Source organism: Pristiophorus japonicus, chromosome 12, assembly GCF_044704955.1.
Source record: "Pristiophorus japonicus isolate sPriJap1 chromosome 12, sPriJap1.hap1, whole genome shotgun sequence".
In the NCBI taxonomy this organism is placed as follows: Eukaryota; Metazoa; Chordata; class Chondrichthyes; family Pristiophoridae; genus Pristiophorus; species Pristiophorus japonicus.
This window is the reverse complement of record NC_091988.1, coordinates 104,627,602-104,644,781: the sequence shown is the minus strand read 5'-3', so window position 1 is coordinate 104,644,781 and position 17,180 is coordinate 104,627,602. Positions and strand designations below refer to the sequence as shown.

Sequence of the window (17,180 nt, the reverse complement as noted above, 5' to 3'; positions counted from 1 at the left end):
GTCTTAAACTTATTCAATGTCCCAGCTTCCACAGCTCTCTGAGGCAGCGAATTCCACAGATTTACAACCCTCAGAGAGAAGAAATTTCTCTTCATTCTGTTTTAAATGGGTGGCCCCTTATTCTAAGATCATACCCTCTAGTTCTAGTCTCCCCTATCAATGGAAACATCCTCTCTGCATCCACCTTGTCAAGCCCCCTCTTAATCTTCTATGTTTCGATAAGATTACCTCTCATTCTTCTGAATTCCAATAAGTAGAGGCCCAACCTACTCAACCTTTCCTCATAAGTCAACCCCCTCATCCCCGGAATCAACCTAGTGAACCTTCGCTGAACTGCCTCCAAAGCAAGTATATCCTTTCGTAAATATGGAAACCAAAATTGCACGCAGTATTCCAGGTGTGGCCTCACCAATACCCTGTGTAACTGTAGCAAGACTTCCCTGCTTTTATACTCCATACTTAAGGGTGGCAGAGCTGGGTATGCACAGACATACTGGCCTGACCTCAATATTGGGAAATTAATAGAATCAATAATAAGACTGACGGGAGGAGAATCTTTGGAAAAATAACCCAATAAGTGACAGAAAAGTGGCTGATCAACCTCAAATTTGAGAACGCAGCACAGAGCAGAGTAGATAATGGGCAGTGACTGGTAGCATAGAGCACGAAGGATAAAGGGCACTGATGATAGGACAAAGCACGATGGATATTGGGCACTGACTGCCAGGATTAGCAGAAGGGAAGAAATGGCAGGCCCTGGCAGAACAAATCTGTGCACTGATTCTTCTACATGGGAAGTCTGCGTTTTGCCCCATGGTGGCCTGACTCACCTCTGTAACTCTCCGTCAGAACAGGAGTCACTCACCTGAGTATTGATCCGGATTGCTCCAATGGAAGGGATTTCAAAATAATATCCTGGGAAAGAGAAACAAATGGTGGTAACTAAAACTGTGACAGGAAGAATGAAACAAGCACAGAAACATCTCAGACACTTCGCTGTTCCAATAAAAAGTCTCCCTTTTATCAGTCTCACTGCTGCATAAAACTAATGCACTTGCCAATTTACCAAGTTGTAAAAGACTGGACGTGGATTCAATCCCTGGTTGTCTGAATGGTGACCGGGCTATGCCTCTTGGCTGTGACAGTCTAGATGAGTGTCTAAAGGGATTATGGGCTAGAACATCCACTTTTTTTGCCTGCTTAATGCCCATTTAACGTCTATTTTACTGCTGAAATGACGTATAACGCCCAGATATCACCCATTTTGGCACAAAATGGAAACTGACGGGCTTTTTTAGGAGACATCGCCGAGTGTCATTTTTCCAATGGGATTAACGCCGGGAAAAAGTATTACCGCCCGCCCACTTTCCTCTCGGAATTAACGCCGAGATTCAATATGAACGCCCACCCATTGTTTTTTGTTGTAAAGAGCATATTTACCCAAACTAGCGGCCATGGAGATCGCCCATCGTCAATTTCACCACCTCGTACACATATCGCCCACAATATCGCTCGCTCAAAAAACCTGCGCACATGCGTTGTGACTGGCATTTGTTAAATCCCACTCTTACGTGAGGAGCTGATATGGGAAAGATTTGCCTGAAAGAGATGTGAGTGACAACGCTGACACTGCTGTGTGTGTGCAGCTCAGACATCAATGGTGCCCACTGATGATTGATGTTAAGTTGTATTTTACCCTTTCATGGTAAGGAATAACCAGCGAGTAACGGTCCAGCAATCTGAGACAATGCGCAATAAGGTTATGTTCAATAACAAAAGTTTAATACCAACATTGGTCTGAAATCATAAGTATCGCAGCCAATAACACCAACAACACCCAACCCATGCCCACACCCCACTTTTTCCACCATTGACATAAATCAAAATTTCAACATGTCCAGCAACACAGAATACAAAGGCAAAGCAGGAGTGTATTCCCCAGACCCATACATTACAACAAATTGCATACACCCAGATGGAGATATAACACAGCCATCACCTGCGCACATGCACCTCACTTTCTTTCCCCCCTCTCCTTCTCCCCATCTCTACCCCTTCCTCTCCTCGCTCCACGGTGCCTGGCCGAGGAGCTCCTCAGGCGGTGCCTCATTGGGATGGTTGAAGGCAGATGCGTTGGTTGCACGGGTACGGGAGCGGGGGGTGTCGAGGGGGCAACATTCTCTGATGCAGAAGCAGGATCTTGCTCTCATCTATTGTTCGCAGTGGTGGTGTGGAACCTAGGGGTGAAGTGTCGCGCTCGGGGACCACTGGGAGGCCTGTGGCAGCAGTGTTCCTGGCTAATGCATCCAGGGACTCCGCCATGCGCGGAATGTACTCAGTCATGGTGACCAGGTGTCAGGATATGCCCCCCAATGTTTCGATGAGCTGGTCACCAATGTCTACAGTCTCCTGGACAACTGTATCATCTCTCTGCTGTCATGTCACGCTCGTGGAACAGACCTGTCGTGTCCACGAGGCCTCCGCGGGGTTGCCGCCGTCCTGGGGACAAATGGGGTGCCCTGTGGCAAGGTGCTTGGGGCCGGTACCTCCAGAGTTGAGGTGGGAATGAGCGGAGGAACACTAGATGGCCTTGGGGTGGAATGGCTTCTGGAGAGTGGCAATGCAGGTTCTTCAAAGTCCACGCTCTCATCCATCGAGAACAGACCCAGCGGATTGACGGGTGACAATTGGAGCTCCTCAGCACCAGATGGGGGCGCGCGGCCGACTCCTGCCCCGCGCCCCCAACTTTTGGCCTCTGTGGTTTTGCCTGGGGCCGTGCTGCTGGCTAAGCTGCAAGACACAAATGAGGTTATTAGAGGAGAAGAGGGTGCTAGGGTGACAAGATGAGTCCAGCACTACACACAGCACATGTAAGACAAAAGCACCACTGCTCTCAAAATCATCGCAGACATCACATTTCATCACCATCAACACATTGTTCATTGCAATGATTTTCATTAGGCCAGCATTATTTCTATGATACTTTTAGAAATCATCTATCATATATGATTGTTCGGATATGAGTGGGTGCGGCATCTATTGATTTTACATCACGCAATGGTGTAAGCTTTACTCACGTGCCATCACTTCAGGGTCTGCAGATGCGTCCGTGGCTGTCTGGGGGTGCTTCCCCACGAGTGTGAGCACCCGCTCCTCCATCTCAGTGATGTCACTGTTGACTGATGGCCCCCACACCTGTTCGCCTCTGCACGGACCTCATCGTTGATAGCTTCTTCTGTAAAAGGTGACAAGACGACATGGCATGAGATCATTGCGTGATATCATTGCTAGGTACTGTCACAGATATTGATACAACACATAACATAGAAACATAGAAAATATGTGCAGGAGTAGGCCATTCGGCCCTTCGAGCCTGCACCACCATTCAATAAGATCATGGCTGATTATTCCCTCAGTATCCCTTTCCTCTTTCTCCCCATACCCCTTGATCCTCTTAGCCGTGAGGGCCATATCTAACTCCCTCTTGAATATATCCAATGAACTGGCATCAACAACTCTCTGCGGCAGGGAATTCCACAGGTTAACAACTCTCTGAGTGAAGATGTTTCTCCTCATTTCAGTCCTAAATGGCCTACCCCTTATCCTAAGACTGTGTTCTGGACTTCCCCAACATCGGGAACGTTCTACCCACATCTAACCTGTCCCGTCAGAAACTTATATGTTTCTATGAGATCCCCTCTCATCCTTCTAAACTCCAGTGTATAAAGGCCCAGTTGATCCAGTCTCTCCTCATATGTCAGTCCTGCCATCCCGGGAATCAGTCTGGTGAACCTTCGCTGCACTCCCTCAATAGCAAGAACGTCCTTCCTCAGATTAGGAGACCAAAACTGAACACAATATTCCAAGTGAGGCCTCACTAAGGCCCTGTACAACAGCAGTAAGACCTCCCTGCTCCTATACTCAAATCCCCTAGCTATGAAGGCCAACATACCATTTGCCTTCTTCACTGCCTGTTGTACCTGTATGCCTACTTTCAATGACTGATGAACCATGTCACCCAGGTCTCGTTGCACCTCCCCTTTTCCTAATCTGCCGCCATTCAGATAATATTCTGTCTTCGCGTTTTTGCCCCCAAAGTGGATAACCTCACATTTATCCACATTATACTGCATCTGCCATGCATTTGCCCACTCACCTAACCTGTCCAAGTCACCCTGCAGCCTCCTAGCGTCCCCCTCACAGCTCACACCGCCACCCAGTTTAGTGTCATCTGCAAACTTGGAGATATTACACTCAATTCCTTCATCCAAATCACTGATGTATATTGTAAAGAGCTGGGGTCCCAGGACTGAGCCCTGCGGCACTCCACTAGTCACTGCCTGCCATTCTGAAAAGGACCCGTTTATTCCGACTCTCTGCTTCCTGTCTGCCAACCAGTTCCCTATCCACATCAGTATATTACCTCCAATACCATGTGCTTTGATTTTGCACACCAATCTCGTGTGGGACCTTGTCAAAAGCCTTTTGAAAGTCCAAATACAACACATCCACTGGTTCTCCCTTGTCCACTCTACTGGTTACATCCTCAAAAAAATCCAGATTTGTCAAGCATGATTTTCCTTTCATAAATCCATGCTGACTTGGACCGATCCTGTCACTGCTTTCCAAATGTGCTGCTATTTCATCCTTAATAATTGATTCCAACATATTCCCCACTACTGATGTCAGGCTAACCAGTCTATAATAACCCACTTTCTCTCTCCCTTCCTTTTTAAAAAGTGGTGTTACATTAGCTACCCTCCAGTCCATAGGAAGTGATCGATAGACTGTTGGAAAACGATCACCAATGCATCCACTATTTCTCGGGCCACTTCCTGAAGTACTCTGGGATGCACTCTATCAGGCCCCGGGGATTTAACGGCCTTCAATCCCATCAATTTCCCTAACACAATTTCCCGCCTAATAAGGGTATCCTTCAGTTCCTCCTTCTCACGAGACCCACTGTCCCCAAGTACTTCCAGAAGGTTATTTGTGTCTTCCTTCCTGATGACAGAACCAAAGTATTTGTTCAATTGGTCTGCTATTTCTTTGTTCCCCATTATAATTTCACCTGAATCAGACTGCAAGGGACCTACGTTTGTCTTCACTAATGTAAATTACAGATGTAATCATGATTATTATGATTGTTATCATTCTTTACCTAAAGACGTACACTGTGACCGCAGGCTTTGAGTAAAATGTTCCCGGTAAAAGTGCAAGACCTCACAGCTGCTGATAGTCACTCATGACTGTTACAAATCAAATTATATAAACACATAAGTACATGTAAATCAATGTAATACTTACTCTTGTGGATCCCACAAGGTCGTTCCATCGTTTGCGGCATTGGTTGTCCTCACGCAACTCGTTGGTCACCGACGAGATCACCTCTGCTATCTCGGTCCATATCCTCTGGTATGCCTTTGGGGTAGGCTTCCCATGCCCTCCCTGTGTCACATTTGCCTCGTCCGAGAACCTCCTGGCTCTTTTGCAGCCTCCAATGTGCTCCTCTCCCACCTCACTGCTCTCTCCAGCATCAGTCTCCACAGCGTGCTGTGATGCCTCCTCCTCTCCCTCCATTATAGGGCAAATTCGGTCAAATATGTGGCTGGTATTGTGTAAGTAATGACTCCATGAGGCAGGGTATTGTACTTAAACTGTGTAGACTGTAGTCCTTTATTTGCAGCTCCTCGAGTGAGGACACCAAGCTGTGAGCTTCCTTTTATACTGGGTTACCTGCAGTGTGCAGGTAACCCTTAGGTCTCCAGCAGCAGCACCCTCTGGTGTACAAGTAAGGTGTGTACAGTGTAAAGATACATTCAGTGTTACAGACATCATATAACAATACAAGCATGCATACATAATAACACTCCCCCCTAAGCATTTTTCAAGTCCTTAGTGTCATGACTTGGGGAGGTTGTGGTGAGGGTTGTGTGGGTGCCAGGTGTGACCCCTGTACTTGAGGCTGGCCTCATACATTTCCCCCCCCCTCACACACAGACCATGTGGGTGTCACTGTTGTGAGATCCCTCAGGAGGGTAACCATTACAGCAGTGGGTAGGGTGCATACTCTGTGATGTGGGTAATTGTGTGGTGGTGGGCAGGGCCACAGGACTGGGTGGACTCCTTGTCCTTCAATTGAGATGAGAGTCTGGTCATCCCAGGGTTTGCCAGGAAAGCTGGAGGGTATTGGCCTCTCACTCCTGGTGGTGGCCCTGGTGGTCAGGGGGTGTAGGGCTGGTCTGGGGCAGTTGCCAATGATGGTGGCTGTGCTGCCCATTGACCACTGTTCATGTAGTGGGTTTGCTCCCACTGGATGTGTGAGGGCCCTTCCTGGGGCATCACATTTATTCCAAAGGTCCAGGTTGCATGGTCTGGTAGCCAGCTGGACCTGGGGGTCTCGCACAGGGGGACTCCTCTAGCATTTGCATGGTCCCTGTAGAACCCAGTGTCCTTTAGCAGTGTGCTAACTGTATAATGACACCTTGGCTCTGATCACACATCGTCGAGCCTACATTATTGACTGCCTTTACATTATAAATTACAGCATTTGCATCACTTTTTGGTGCCATGGTCTCACCAGACATGGTTACATTAGGCATTTCAAACGCTCGGTCATAATCATCAAACATAACAAGCTTGTTCTTAACCTTACTTACACAAGCATTCATTTCATTTGTCACATTAGTTACATCAGCATCACAATTCATGGTTACATTATCATACTTGCACCCTTTTACTGCATTTTTAGCTTTAAAGTCCCTGTCATCATTAAGTTGAAACTGTCTCTTTAAATTTTTTTGGTTACCGGTCTCCTTTAAGGGAGTCTTCCAATCCGATTGGCTGCTTGGTGCCACGTGTCGCCCCTCCAACGCTGCTTCTCGTGGTCTGGCCGCGGCCATTTTGATTGCAGGTTCTTCTCCTCGTGGTGCAGCCACCATCTTCTGGTTCTCCTCCAGGCAGGCTGTGATGGTCTTTTTTTCCTCAGGTTCGGCCATGGACGTCGGGAATCCACTTCTTTCGACGATGTTCGCCTCTTGGAGTCCTGCCCCAGCCCGGAAGGTGGAGTTTGGGTTTTCAGTCTTGGAGATCTCGCTGCGATGTTGTGGAGTCGTCGCCGCGCACTTGAGTTGGACGGTGGGATCTCTAGATGTAGCGATGGATCCATGTTTGCTGTCGATTGCTGGAGCCCGGAGGCCGTCGCCACTTCGACCGACTAGGACCGGCTTCATCCAGTTCCTTCCCAGCAACGTGGGACCATCGTCGGCTAGGATCTACAGGGGGAGTTTGTTCAATATGCTGCCCTGGGAGACCTGGACGTCCCCGCTGCCAATGACCGTGATTTTACCTTTGGTGTAGGTGAGCAGCTTCGCTTGGACAGGATGCAGTTTGGTCGATTGACGGGATTTATCCAAATATCTTTCAAGGTCGTTTGGCTCATCAGAGACTGGCTCGCCCCTGTGTCGATCTCCATAGAAACTGGGACTCCGTCGATGTCTACTTCCATCGTCCACGGAGAACTTTTGGTGGAGCAGGTATAAATTCCATACACTTCTTCCAGGGGTTGAGCAGCTTCATCTTCATCTGTGTCGGAGCCCCAGTGATCAGCCAACTCTTCAGAGACGCGGTGAGTAAAGCTTTTTCTGCACATTCTTTGACGGTGCCTTTTCTCTTTGCAGCCTTTGCATGTATAGTCTTTGTAGCGGCACTGGTGGGCCCTGTGGTTCCCTTCACAGCGCCAGCACGGGGCCATCCGGTTTGCCCCATGTGGCAGACTCAGGGTTGCGGGACTCGGGGCAGCATTTCTGCCTTTAGAAGTAGCCATGCGGTGCACTGTGCGCGCCGGTTTAGAGTCCTGGGTCAGTATTCGCCTGGAGTCGCCGGCTGAAACCATGTCGGCCTGGCTCACTTGAATTGCTTTCTGCAGGGTGACTGTGATGTCTGCAGAGAGAAGTTTGTGTAGGAGGCCTTCGTGGCCGATTCCGATGACAAATATGTCCCTTAGTGCTTCATTTAGGTGGTCGCCAAAGTCACACGGTACAGCCAGTCTCCTTAAATGTGTAGCATATTTAGCAATTTCTTGGCCTTCGGGTCGCCGGTAAGTGTAGAACCGGTGCCTGGCTGTGAGGGTGTTTTCTTTTGGTTTTAATTGCTCCTGTATAAGTGTTACAAGTTCCTCATAGCTCTTGGTGGTTGTCTTCTCTGGGGCTAGCAAGTTCCTGACGAGACAATGGATAATGGGCCCACAACTGCTAAGCAGGATGGCCCTACACTTGTTCGGTCGTGTAGCCGGTGTGGCTATGAAGAAATGTTCCAATCTTTCTACAAAAGCATCCCAATCTTCCCCATCGGTGAATTGCTGAAAGTTGCTGAGATTCGACATACTGAGCATGTAGTTCGTGACCTTGTTGCCAGTTATTGTGTATGTAGGCACCTTTGGTAATGACTCCATGAGGCAGGGTATGGTACTTAAACTGTGTAGACTAGTCTTTTATTTGCAGCTCCTCGAGTGAGGACACCAAGCTATGAGCTTTCTTTTATACTGGGTTACCTGCAGTGTGCAGATAACCCTTAGGTCTCCAGCAGCAGCACCCTCTGGTGTACAGGTAAGGTGTGTACAGTGTAAAGGTACATTCGATGTTACAGACATCATACAAGCATGCATACATAACAGCTGCTAACAGCTAATTTTTGTTTGCCCACTTGCTGTGAAGCTCTAAAATCTCCCTCCTTCCTCCCAAAGCAGCCACACCACACCCAGCCACACCTTCAGTCCCTCTGAGCTCCCTCTCTCTCTGTCTCCTCTTCTGCGCATGTCATTGTGACCCTTGACCTCCAGAATCGCGGGAATCGACGTTACCATGACGTTGCTAAGGACGGCCACACTTTACAGCAGAAGGCCAAAAAAATGTAACACTTCCGCCCATTTGCTATCGTTCGCGGTAATGCCCATTTTAAAAAACGTAAGCTCGATGTTTTGAGAATGAGCGAGAAGCCGGCGATCCGAAAACCCTTTTTTACCACACACGCCGGAAATAACGCCCACTTTTGGGCAATAACCACAAAAGTGGATGTTCGAGCCCCAAGAGTTTAACTGGAAAAGAGATTTCAGTGTTCATCTTTCGCTGGAAACTTTGCTTCAAAATAATATGTTTGAACTGAGCTAATACACCGTGTGTGTGACAGTGCTTATACACTGTGTGTGTGAGACAGTGCTAATACACTGTGTGTGTGACAGTGCTAATACACTGTGTGTGTGACAGTGCTAATACACTGTGTGTGTGACAGTGCTAATACAGTGTGTGTGTGACAGTGCTAATACACTGTGTGTGTGACAGTGCTAATACACTGTGTGTGAGACAGTGCTAATACACTGTGTGTGTGACAGTGCTAATACACTGTCATGTATTCAACTGTCATTGTAACCCATGTATAAGCTGACCTAAGTTATATACCTTGAGAACACTGACCACAGGGGGCGAACTTGTGGGAGACACTCCTAACCTGGACTTTCCGTTATAAAAGGGGAAGCTCCACCCACTGTTTGCCTCTTGAGGTCTTGGTAATAAAGGTAACTGGTCACAGAGTGATCTTTTCTCAAGTATGGGGCTCGTGTGCATTTATACTGTATAGTAAGGACATATTATTGGCGACGAGAAACTGGGATTTAAACCACGCGAGCATGGCCACTAGCAGCACAGAAGAGAGGTACTGTGTTGGTGATGATTGGGATGACTTTATTGAGAGACTACAGCAAAGTTTTGTCACTAAGAAATGGTTGGGACAGAATTCAGCCGACAAATGCAGGGCTCATCTCCTGACGGTTTGTGGATCCAGAATGTACTCCCTTGATGAAGGACCTTCTAGCGCCAGAGAAGCCGGTGGACAAGACGTTCGAAGAGCTCAGCAAGTTGATCGGGGAACACCTTAAACCGGCGAGCAGCATGTACATGGTGAGACACCAGTATTACACGCACTGGCGGTGAGAAGGGCAAAGCGTTCCAGACTTCGTGGCAGATCTCAGGCGAGCCTATGTAAGTTCCCAGATGCATGCAGAGCGGAGATGCTGCAAGACTTTTTTATTGAGGGCATCGGGCACGCTGGGGTTTTCAGGAAACTGATTGAGACCTTGGAAGTGGCGGCTATGATAGCCCAGACAATTATCTCAGGGGAGGAAGAGACCAGTATGATTTATGGCAAAAATCTTGGCTCAAATGCGGCAAACGACCAGGGACCCAACATTGTTAACGCAGCACATAGTTCTCTAGGCAGACAAGGGCAATCGGACATGCCCCAGCATGCAGTCGAACCCAAAGGGAGAACTCAACAGAGACAATGGCTAGCTGAATGGCGATTCATGCCATCGCAATGGACAATACGGCCAGTAATGGGGCCATCAACATCTGTTAATGGTGCACTTAAGGACAGTCACAAAGACAGTCAGAGATGATCGGCTGGTAATGGACCTTTTGTTTCCAACAATGGGGCCTCCAGCTCATGCTGGAGGTGTGGAGGCAAACACCCAGCCAGAGCTTGCAGGTATCAGCAATATACCTGCAGAAACTGCAACGTCAGCGGTCATTTGACGCGTATGTGCAGGAAGCCTGCAGCCAGATTGATGTACGAGGAGGACGGGCCCGATGTAAGTCCTCTGAGGCCAAATGAATACTGGGGGAAATCGCTGGAAGCTGAAGTTCAGCGAGTTCATGTGGAGCACATATACAGTTCATAGACCAGGACGCCACAGATAATGATGAAAGTGCTCCTCAATGGCATCCCAGTATTAATGGAGCTCGACACGGGGGCCAGCCAGTCCCTGATGAATATCAAACAGTTCGAAAGGTTGTGGGTGTCCAACGCCAGGAGGCCAAAATTATTGCTGATTGACGCACAGCTACGGACATATACAAAGGAGATCATTCCGGTGCTAGGCAGCGCCATGGTAGTCGTGACCCACAAAGATTCGGAGAACAGGTTGCCACTCTGGATTGTCCCGTGAGACAGTCCCGCACTACTGGGGAGGAGTTGGCTTGCTGTCATGAACTGGAAATGGGGCGATGTCAATGCAATTTCTTCTGTGGAGTGAGTATCATGCTCACAGGCCCTGGACAAATTTGACTCATTATTTCAACCCGGCATCGGCACTTTGATGGGGACCAAGGTAGTGATTCACATAAACCCGGACGCCAGGCCAGTACACCACAAGGCCAGAGCGGTGCCGTACGTAATGCAGGAAAAGATAGAATGCGAATTGGACCGCCTGCTGAGGGAAGGCATCATCTCGCCAGTCGAATTCAGTGACTGGGCGAGCCTGATCATGCTGGTGCTCAAGGCGGATGGGTCAGTCAGAATATGTAGCGATTACAAGGCCACCATCAATCGGGTGTCACTCCAAGACCAGTACCCGCTACCGAGAGCGGAGGACCTCTTTGCGACGCTATCCGGTGGCAAACTTTTTTCAAAATTGGACCTGACCTCAGCTTACATGACCCAGGAGCTGGCAAGTGAGTCGAAGAAGCTGACCACCATCACGACACACAAGGGGTTGTTTGAGTACAACAAATGTCTGTTCGGGATTCGCTCGGCCGCCGCGATCTTTCAGCGAAATATGGAAAGCCTCCTCAAGAAGATTCCAAGAATGGCGGTTTTTCAAGACGACATCCTCATCACGGGTCGCGATACTGAAGAACACCTCCACAACCTGGAGGAGGTGCTACGCAGACTGGACCGGGTAGGGCTGCGACTGAAAAAGGCGAAGTGCGTCTTCTTAGCCCCAGAGGTAGAATTCCTGGGGATGAGGGTAGTAGCAGACGGGATCAGACCTACTGCGTCCAAAACGGAAGCGATCCAAAGAACACCCAGACCCCGTAACACGATGGAGCTGCGTTCGTCCCTGGGGCTCCTGAACTATTTTGGCAACTTTCTTCCCAAATTGAGCACGCTGTTAGAGCCGCTACACGTGCTCCTACGCAAAGGTCGTGATTGGGTCCGGGGGGACAGCCAGGAAAGGGCTTTTAATAGAGCACGCAATTTGTTATGTTCCAACAAACTGTTAACGTTATATGACCCGTGTAAGAAACTAGTTTTAACATGGGATACGTCGTCCTATGGGGTCGGGTGTGTGTTGCAGCATGTGAGTGCCAATGGTCAGTTACAGCCGGTAGCTTATGCCTCCAGAAGTCTGTCCCGGGCAGAAAGAGGCTACGGGATGGTAGAAAAGGAAGCGCGAGCTTGTGTATATGCAGTACTTGTTTGGCAGGAAATTTGAGCTGGAGACAGATCAGAAACCCCTAACGTCCCTTTTGGCCGACAACAAGGCTATAAATGCGAATGCATCGGCCCGCATACAGAGGTGGGCACTTACGTTAGCCGCCTATGACTACACAATTCGGCACAGACCGGGCACTGAAAACTGCACCGATGCACTCAGCAGGCTCCCACTAGCCATCACTGAGGAGGCAACCGAGCATGATGCTGAGATGGTCATGGCTGTTGAAGCTTTCGAAAGCGTTGGCTCACTTGTGACAGCCCATCAGATTAAAGTCTGGACAAATAAAGACCCGCTACTGTCTTTAGTTAAGAAATGTGTCCTGAATGAGGGCTGGGCAGCCATGTACGGGGCATGCCCTGAGGAGTTTAAACCGTTTCATAGGCGCAAGGATGAACTCTCGATTCAGGCCGATTGCCTACTGTGGGGAAACCGAGTAGTCATACCCCAGAAGGGCAGAGAGGTGTTTATCAGAGAACTTCACAATGAGTACCCGGGCATTGTCACGATGAAGGCAATTGCCAGGTCACACGTTTGGTGGCCAGGGATAGATGCAGGCCTGGAACTTTGTGTTCACAGGTGCAACACGTGTGCTCAGCTGGGCAATGCACCCAGGGAAGCCCCCCTTAGCCCCTGGTCCTGGCCCGCCAAGCCATGGTCACGCATCCATGTGGACTACGCAGGTTCTTTCATGGGAACAATATTTTTGGTTGTCGTAGATGCCTACTCCAAATGGATTGAGTGTGCCATTTTAAATTCAAGCACATCCTCTGCCACGGTAGAAAGTTTACGGGCAATGCTCGCCGCCCATGGTCTACCGGATGTCTTGTTCAGCGACAATGGCCCGTGCTTCACAAGCACTGAAGTCCAGGACTTCATGGCAGGCAATGGAATCAACCATGTCAGAACGGCACCGTTCAAGCCAGCCTCAAACGGCCAGGCAGAACAAGCAGTGCAGATAATCAAACAGGGGATGCTCAGAATCCAAAGGGGTTCCCTACAAAGCCGCTTATCACACCTCCTGTTGGCCAGTAGATCCCGACCACACTCGCTCACAGAGCTGCTAATGAAAAGGATGCTCAAAACCAGGTTATCCCTTATACACCCGACTATAAAGAAATTGTTGCGAGCAGGCGTCAGTCACAATGTGACTACCATGACAGGAATGCAAGGGCGCGATGTATTGATGTCAATGACCCTGTTTTTGTCCTTAATTACGCTGCAGGGCCCAAATGGCTTGCAGGCACTGTGATTGCCAAAGAGGGGAATAGGGTTTTGGTAGTTAAACTTACCAATGGACAAATCTGCCACAAACACGTGGATCAAACTAAAAGGAGGTTCAGCAACCCCATAGAAGAAGCAGAGGAAGAACACGACGTAGAGTTTACTCCACCACAGGTGACCGAACACAGGAACCAAGTGGAGGAGATCCTAGTCACTGTGGGCAGTCCGGACAGGCCTGAGGCACTGCAAACAGCAGGCACTCAGGCCAGCGCCCAACAACCGGAGCCCCAACTCAGGCGCTCTACAAGGAAGCGTAAACCACCAGAGAGACTTAACCTGTAATCCCAATAAGACTTTGGGGGGGAGGTGATGTCATGTATTCAACTGTCATTGTAACCCATGTATAAGCTGACCTAAGTTGTATACCTTGAGAACATTGACCACAAGGGGGTGAACTTGTGGGAGACACTCCTAACCTGGACTTTCAGGTATAAAAGGGGATGCTCCACCCACCTTCATCACTTGAGGTCTTGGTAATAAAGGTAACTGGTCACAGAGTGACCTTCTCTTAAGTATGGGTCTCGTGTGCATTTATACTGTATAGTAAGGACTGTGTGTGTGACAGTGCTAATACACTGTGTGTGACAGTGCAAATACACTGTGTGTGTGTAACAGTGCTAATACACTGTGTGTGTGACAGTGCTAATACACTGTGTGTGACAGTGCAAATACACTGTGTGTGTGACAGTGCTACTACACTGTGTGTGTGACAGTGCTAATACACTGTGTGTGACAGTGCTAATACACTGTGTGTGTGACAGTGCTTATACACTGTGTGTGTGACAGTGCAAATACACTGTGTGTGTGACAGTGCTAAGACACTGTGTGTGTGACAGTGCTAATACACTGTGTGTGTGACAGCACACTTATATTACCCATACCTTTATTTGCACAGGCCATCCACTGCAGAGGTGTGACATCATAGTTGTGCTGTCCGACGGAGAAGGTAAAGACCCGGACCTATAACCAGAGAGAGAGAAGATGAGGAGAAGATACTTGCAATGGCAGTGAGAGCTCTCGATTCTGTCCCACTGACAGCTTTTCCTGTTTACATCTCACACCTTCCTTACACCCGATCCCCTCAGTTATCCACACATTCCCTCTGTCTCTTAAACGTCTGCAATTGATTCATTGTGCTTCTTGCTCTCATGTTACTATCACTTCAGACATTTAGCCTTTCTCTGCTGTCCTTTTAAACACTTTACATCACTCTACTTCCTCCCTTGTATTTGTACATGAGCTTTTCCCTCCTTCCCTTTGTTCTGTTGCTGTTTGTCTGTCATTTCTTGCATTTCTGATGAAGGGATCAGACCTGAAATATTGGCTCCTCTGTTCTCTCCACAGATGCTGCCTGACCTGCTGGGTGATTTTGTTTTTTGTTTTAGATTTCCAGCATTTGCAGTCATTTGTGTTACACCATCATTAACAGGCAGGCCGGTCACTCAACCCATGGTGGTTTATGGGATGTCGCTGGTGAAGATGGATACTAAGCCAGGCAACAATCACCACACTTCAACAGGTTGAAGTAACTGTGGACAAGCAGGAGAATCACTCGAAACACGGGACACAGAAACGCACCCGAGTGTCCTGGTCCAATATATAACCGTCAACAAACGTCACTACCACAGATTATCTGGTCATTCATCACATCGCTGTTTGAGGGACCATGCGTGCACAACTTGGCTCCTGTGCTTCCTACATTAGAACAGTGACTACACTTGAAAAGTTGTAAAGTTGTTTTCTATACTCTGAGGTCATGAAAGCCTAAATCCAAGAACTATATTTTCTTTCTTCACTTCTCTTTTATGTAATGGGAGGGATTGGTAAGAGGATTTATCTGTTGGGATACAATGTGAGTGAATGGGAAGGGGCTTGGTTCATTGAGAGTCTGTACAATTGGAATCAAGGGGTTTAATCAATTGGGATTCTGTACTATGGCAGTGACGGGGAAGGGGTTTGCTCCATTTAGATTGTACAATGGAATTGAAGGAGTTTGGTCCATTGGGATTCTGTACAATGGAATGATGGGAAAGGGATTGGACCATTGGGATTCTGTACAATGGGAGTGAATGGGAAAGGATTGGTCCATTGGGATTATGTACATTGGAATGAATGGGAAAGGGATTTGTCCATTGGGATTCTGTACATGGAATGAATAGGAAAGGGATTTGTCCATTGGGATTCTGTACAATGGGAGTGAATGGGAAGGGATTGGTCCATTGGGATTCTGTACATTGGAATGAATGGGAAAGGGATTTGTCCATTGGGATTCTGTACAATGGGAGTGAATGGGAAGGGATTGGTCCATTGGGATTCTGTACATTGGAATGAATGGGAAAGGGATTGGACCATTGGGATTCTGTACAATGGGGGTGAATGGGAAGGGATTGGTCCATTGGGATTCTGTACATTCGAATGAATGGGAAAGGGATTTGTCCAGTGGAATTCTGTACAATGGGAGTGAATGGGAAGGGATTGGTCCATTGGGATTCTGTACATTGGAATGAATGGGAAAGGGATTGGTCCATTGGGATTTTGTACAATGGGAGTGACTGTGAAGAGATTGGACCATTGGGATTCTGTACATTGGAATGAATGGGAAAGGGATTGGTCCATTGGGATTCTGTACAATGGGAGTGAATGTGAAGGGATTGGTCCATTGGGATTCTGTCCAAAACAGCCACCATTGCCCTTTTAGCTACAGCACCACTCATGCCCCTCTTTAAATGAGTTGAATACTGGGGCAATTTTGCTTTTAGAATCTCGTTTCACTCAGAGCTGATTTCAGTTTTGTGGAAATTTTCCAGCTTTCTGAATAAATGGAAATTTAGCACTGAAAGGACATCACTGTGCTGTGCAGTCCCCCTGCTCACTTTAATTCTATCTTAACATGGAATATTCTTGGTTCACGAGGAGGTACATGTTATATAATGAGTGCCATGGAGCGAGAGGATCTGGAGACCTGGATGGTAGCTGGTTCCTACACTCAGCACCTTCTAATTGCCAACTATATTTGTGCCATGTGTGATGCTCTGTGTACATTTCCCCAGCTTACTGAGTGAGCTTCACAGCGAGTGCAGCCAATCCAGCACACCAGGCCAACAATCTGTATTCTAACCAAATACAGTAAAAGCAAATGAGATCTCAATGGTTTGACCAGAGATCAGCGGTGTTTTGGGATATTTTACTTTATCACCATCAATGAATCTGGAGAAGGTGACATTAATTTCACTGGCCTTTCACATTTGGGACCTGAATTCGCGCCCTGCCCAGACTGACAGGATATTTACTGGCTATGGGCTCAGTCCCAGGTCCCACTGAGCACCAGCACTGATACCCAGGCCTCACTTGGAGAGTACAGGGTGGCTGTTGTGGGAAATGGAATAATACCCACACCAGTCATTCTGAGTCACTGGATAAGGGGCATTCTCCTTATTAACAGGTAGAATAGAGGCAGCTTTACGCAGCATGATTAGAGCACCGATAACTACACTGTTCCACTGATAACTACACTGTCCCACCGATAACTACAATGTTCCACCGATAACTACACTGTCCCACTGATAACTACACTGTCCCACCGATAACTACACTGTTCCACCGATAACTACACTGTCCCACCGATAAC

At 48.1% G+C, this 17,180-nt stretch overlaps 1 protein-coding gene across 2 annotated transcripts in view; it reads right to left on the bottom strand.

Moving 5' to 3' along the window:
* Positions 1-17,180, bottom strand: part of LOC139277400 (voltage-dependent calcium channel subunit alpha-2/delta-2-like) — a 1,881,585-nt gene that overhangs the window by 118,715 nt on the left and 1,745,690 nt on the right. For both annotated transcript variants that reach the window (XM_070895823.1, XM_070895824.1), the window contains 2 exons: positions 14,434-14,512; positions 866-915 (listed from right to left, as the gene is read on the bottom strand). In XM_070895823.1, the coding sequence (XP_070751924.1) occupies positions 866-915; positions 14,434-14,512 (129 nt within the window). The remainder of the gene's footprint in view (positions 1-865; positions 916-14,433; positions 14,513-17,180) is intronic.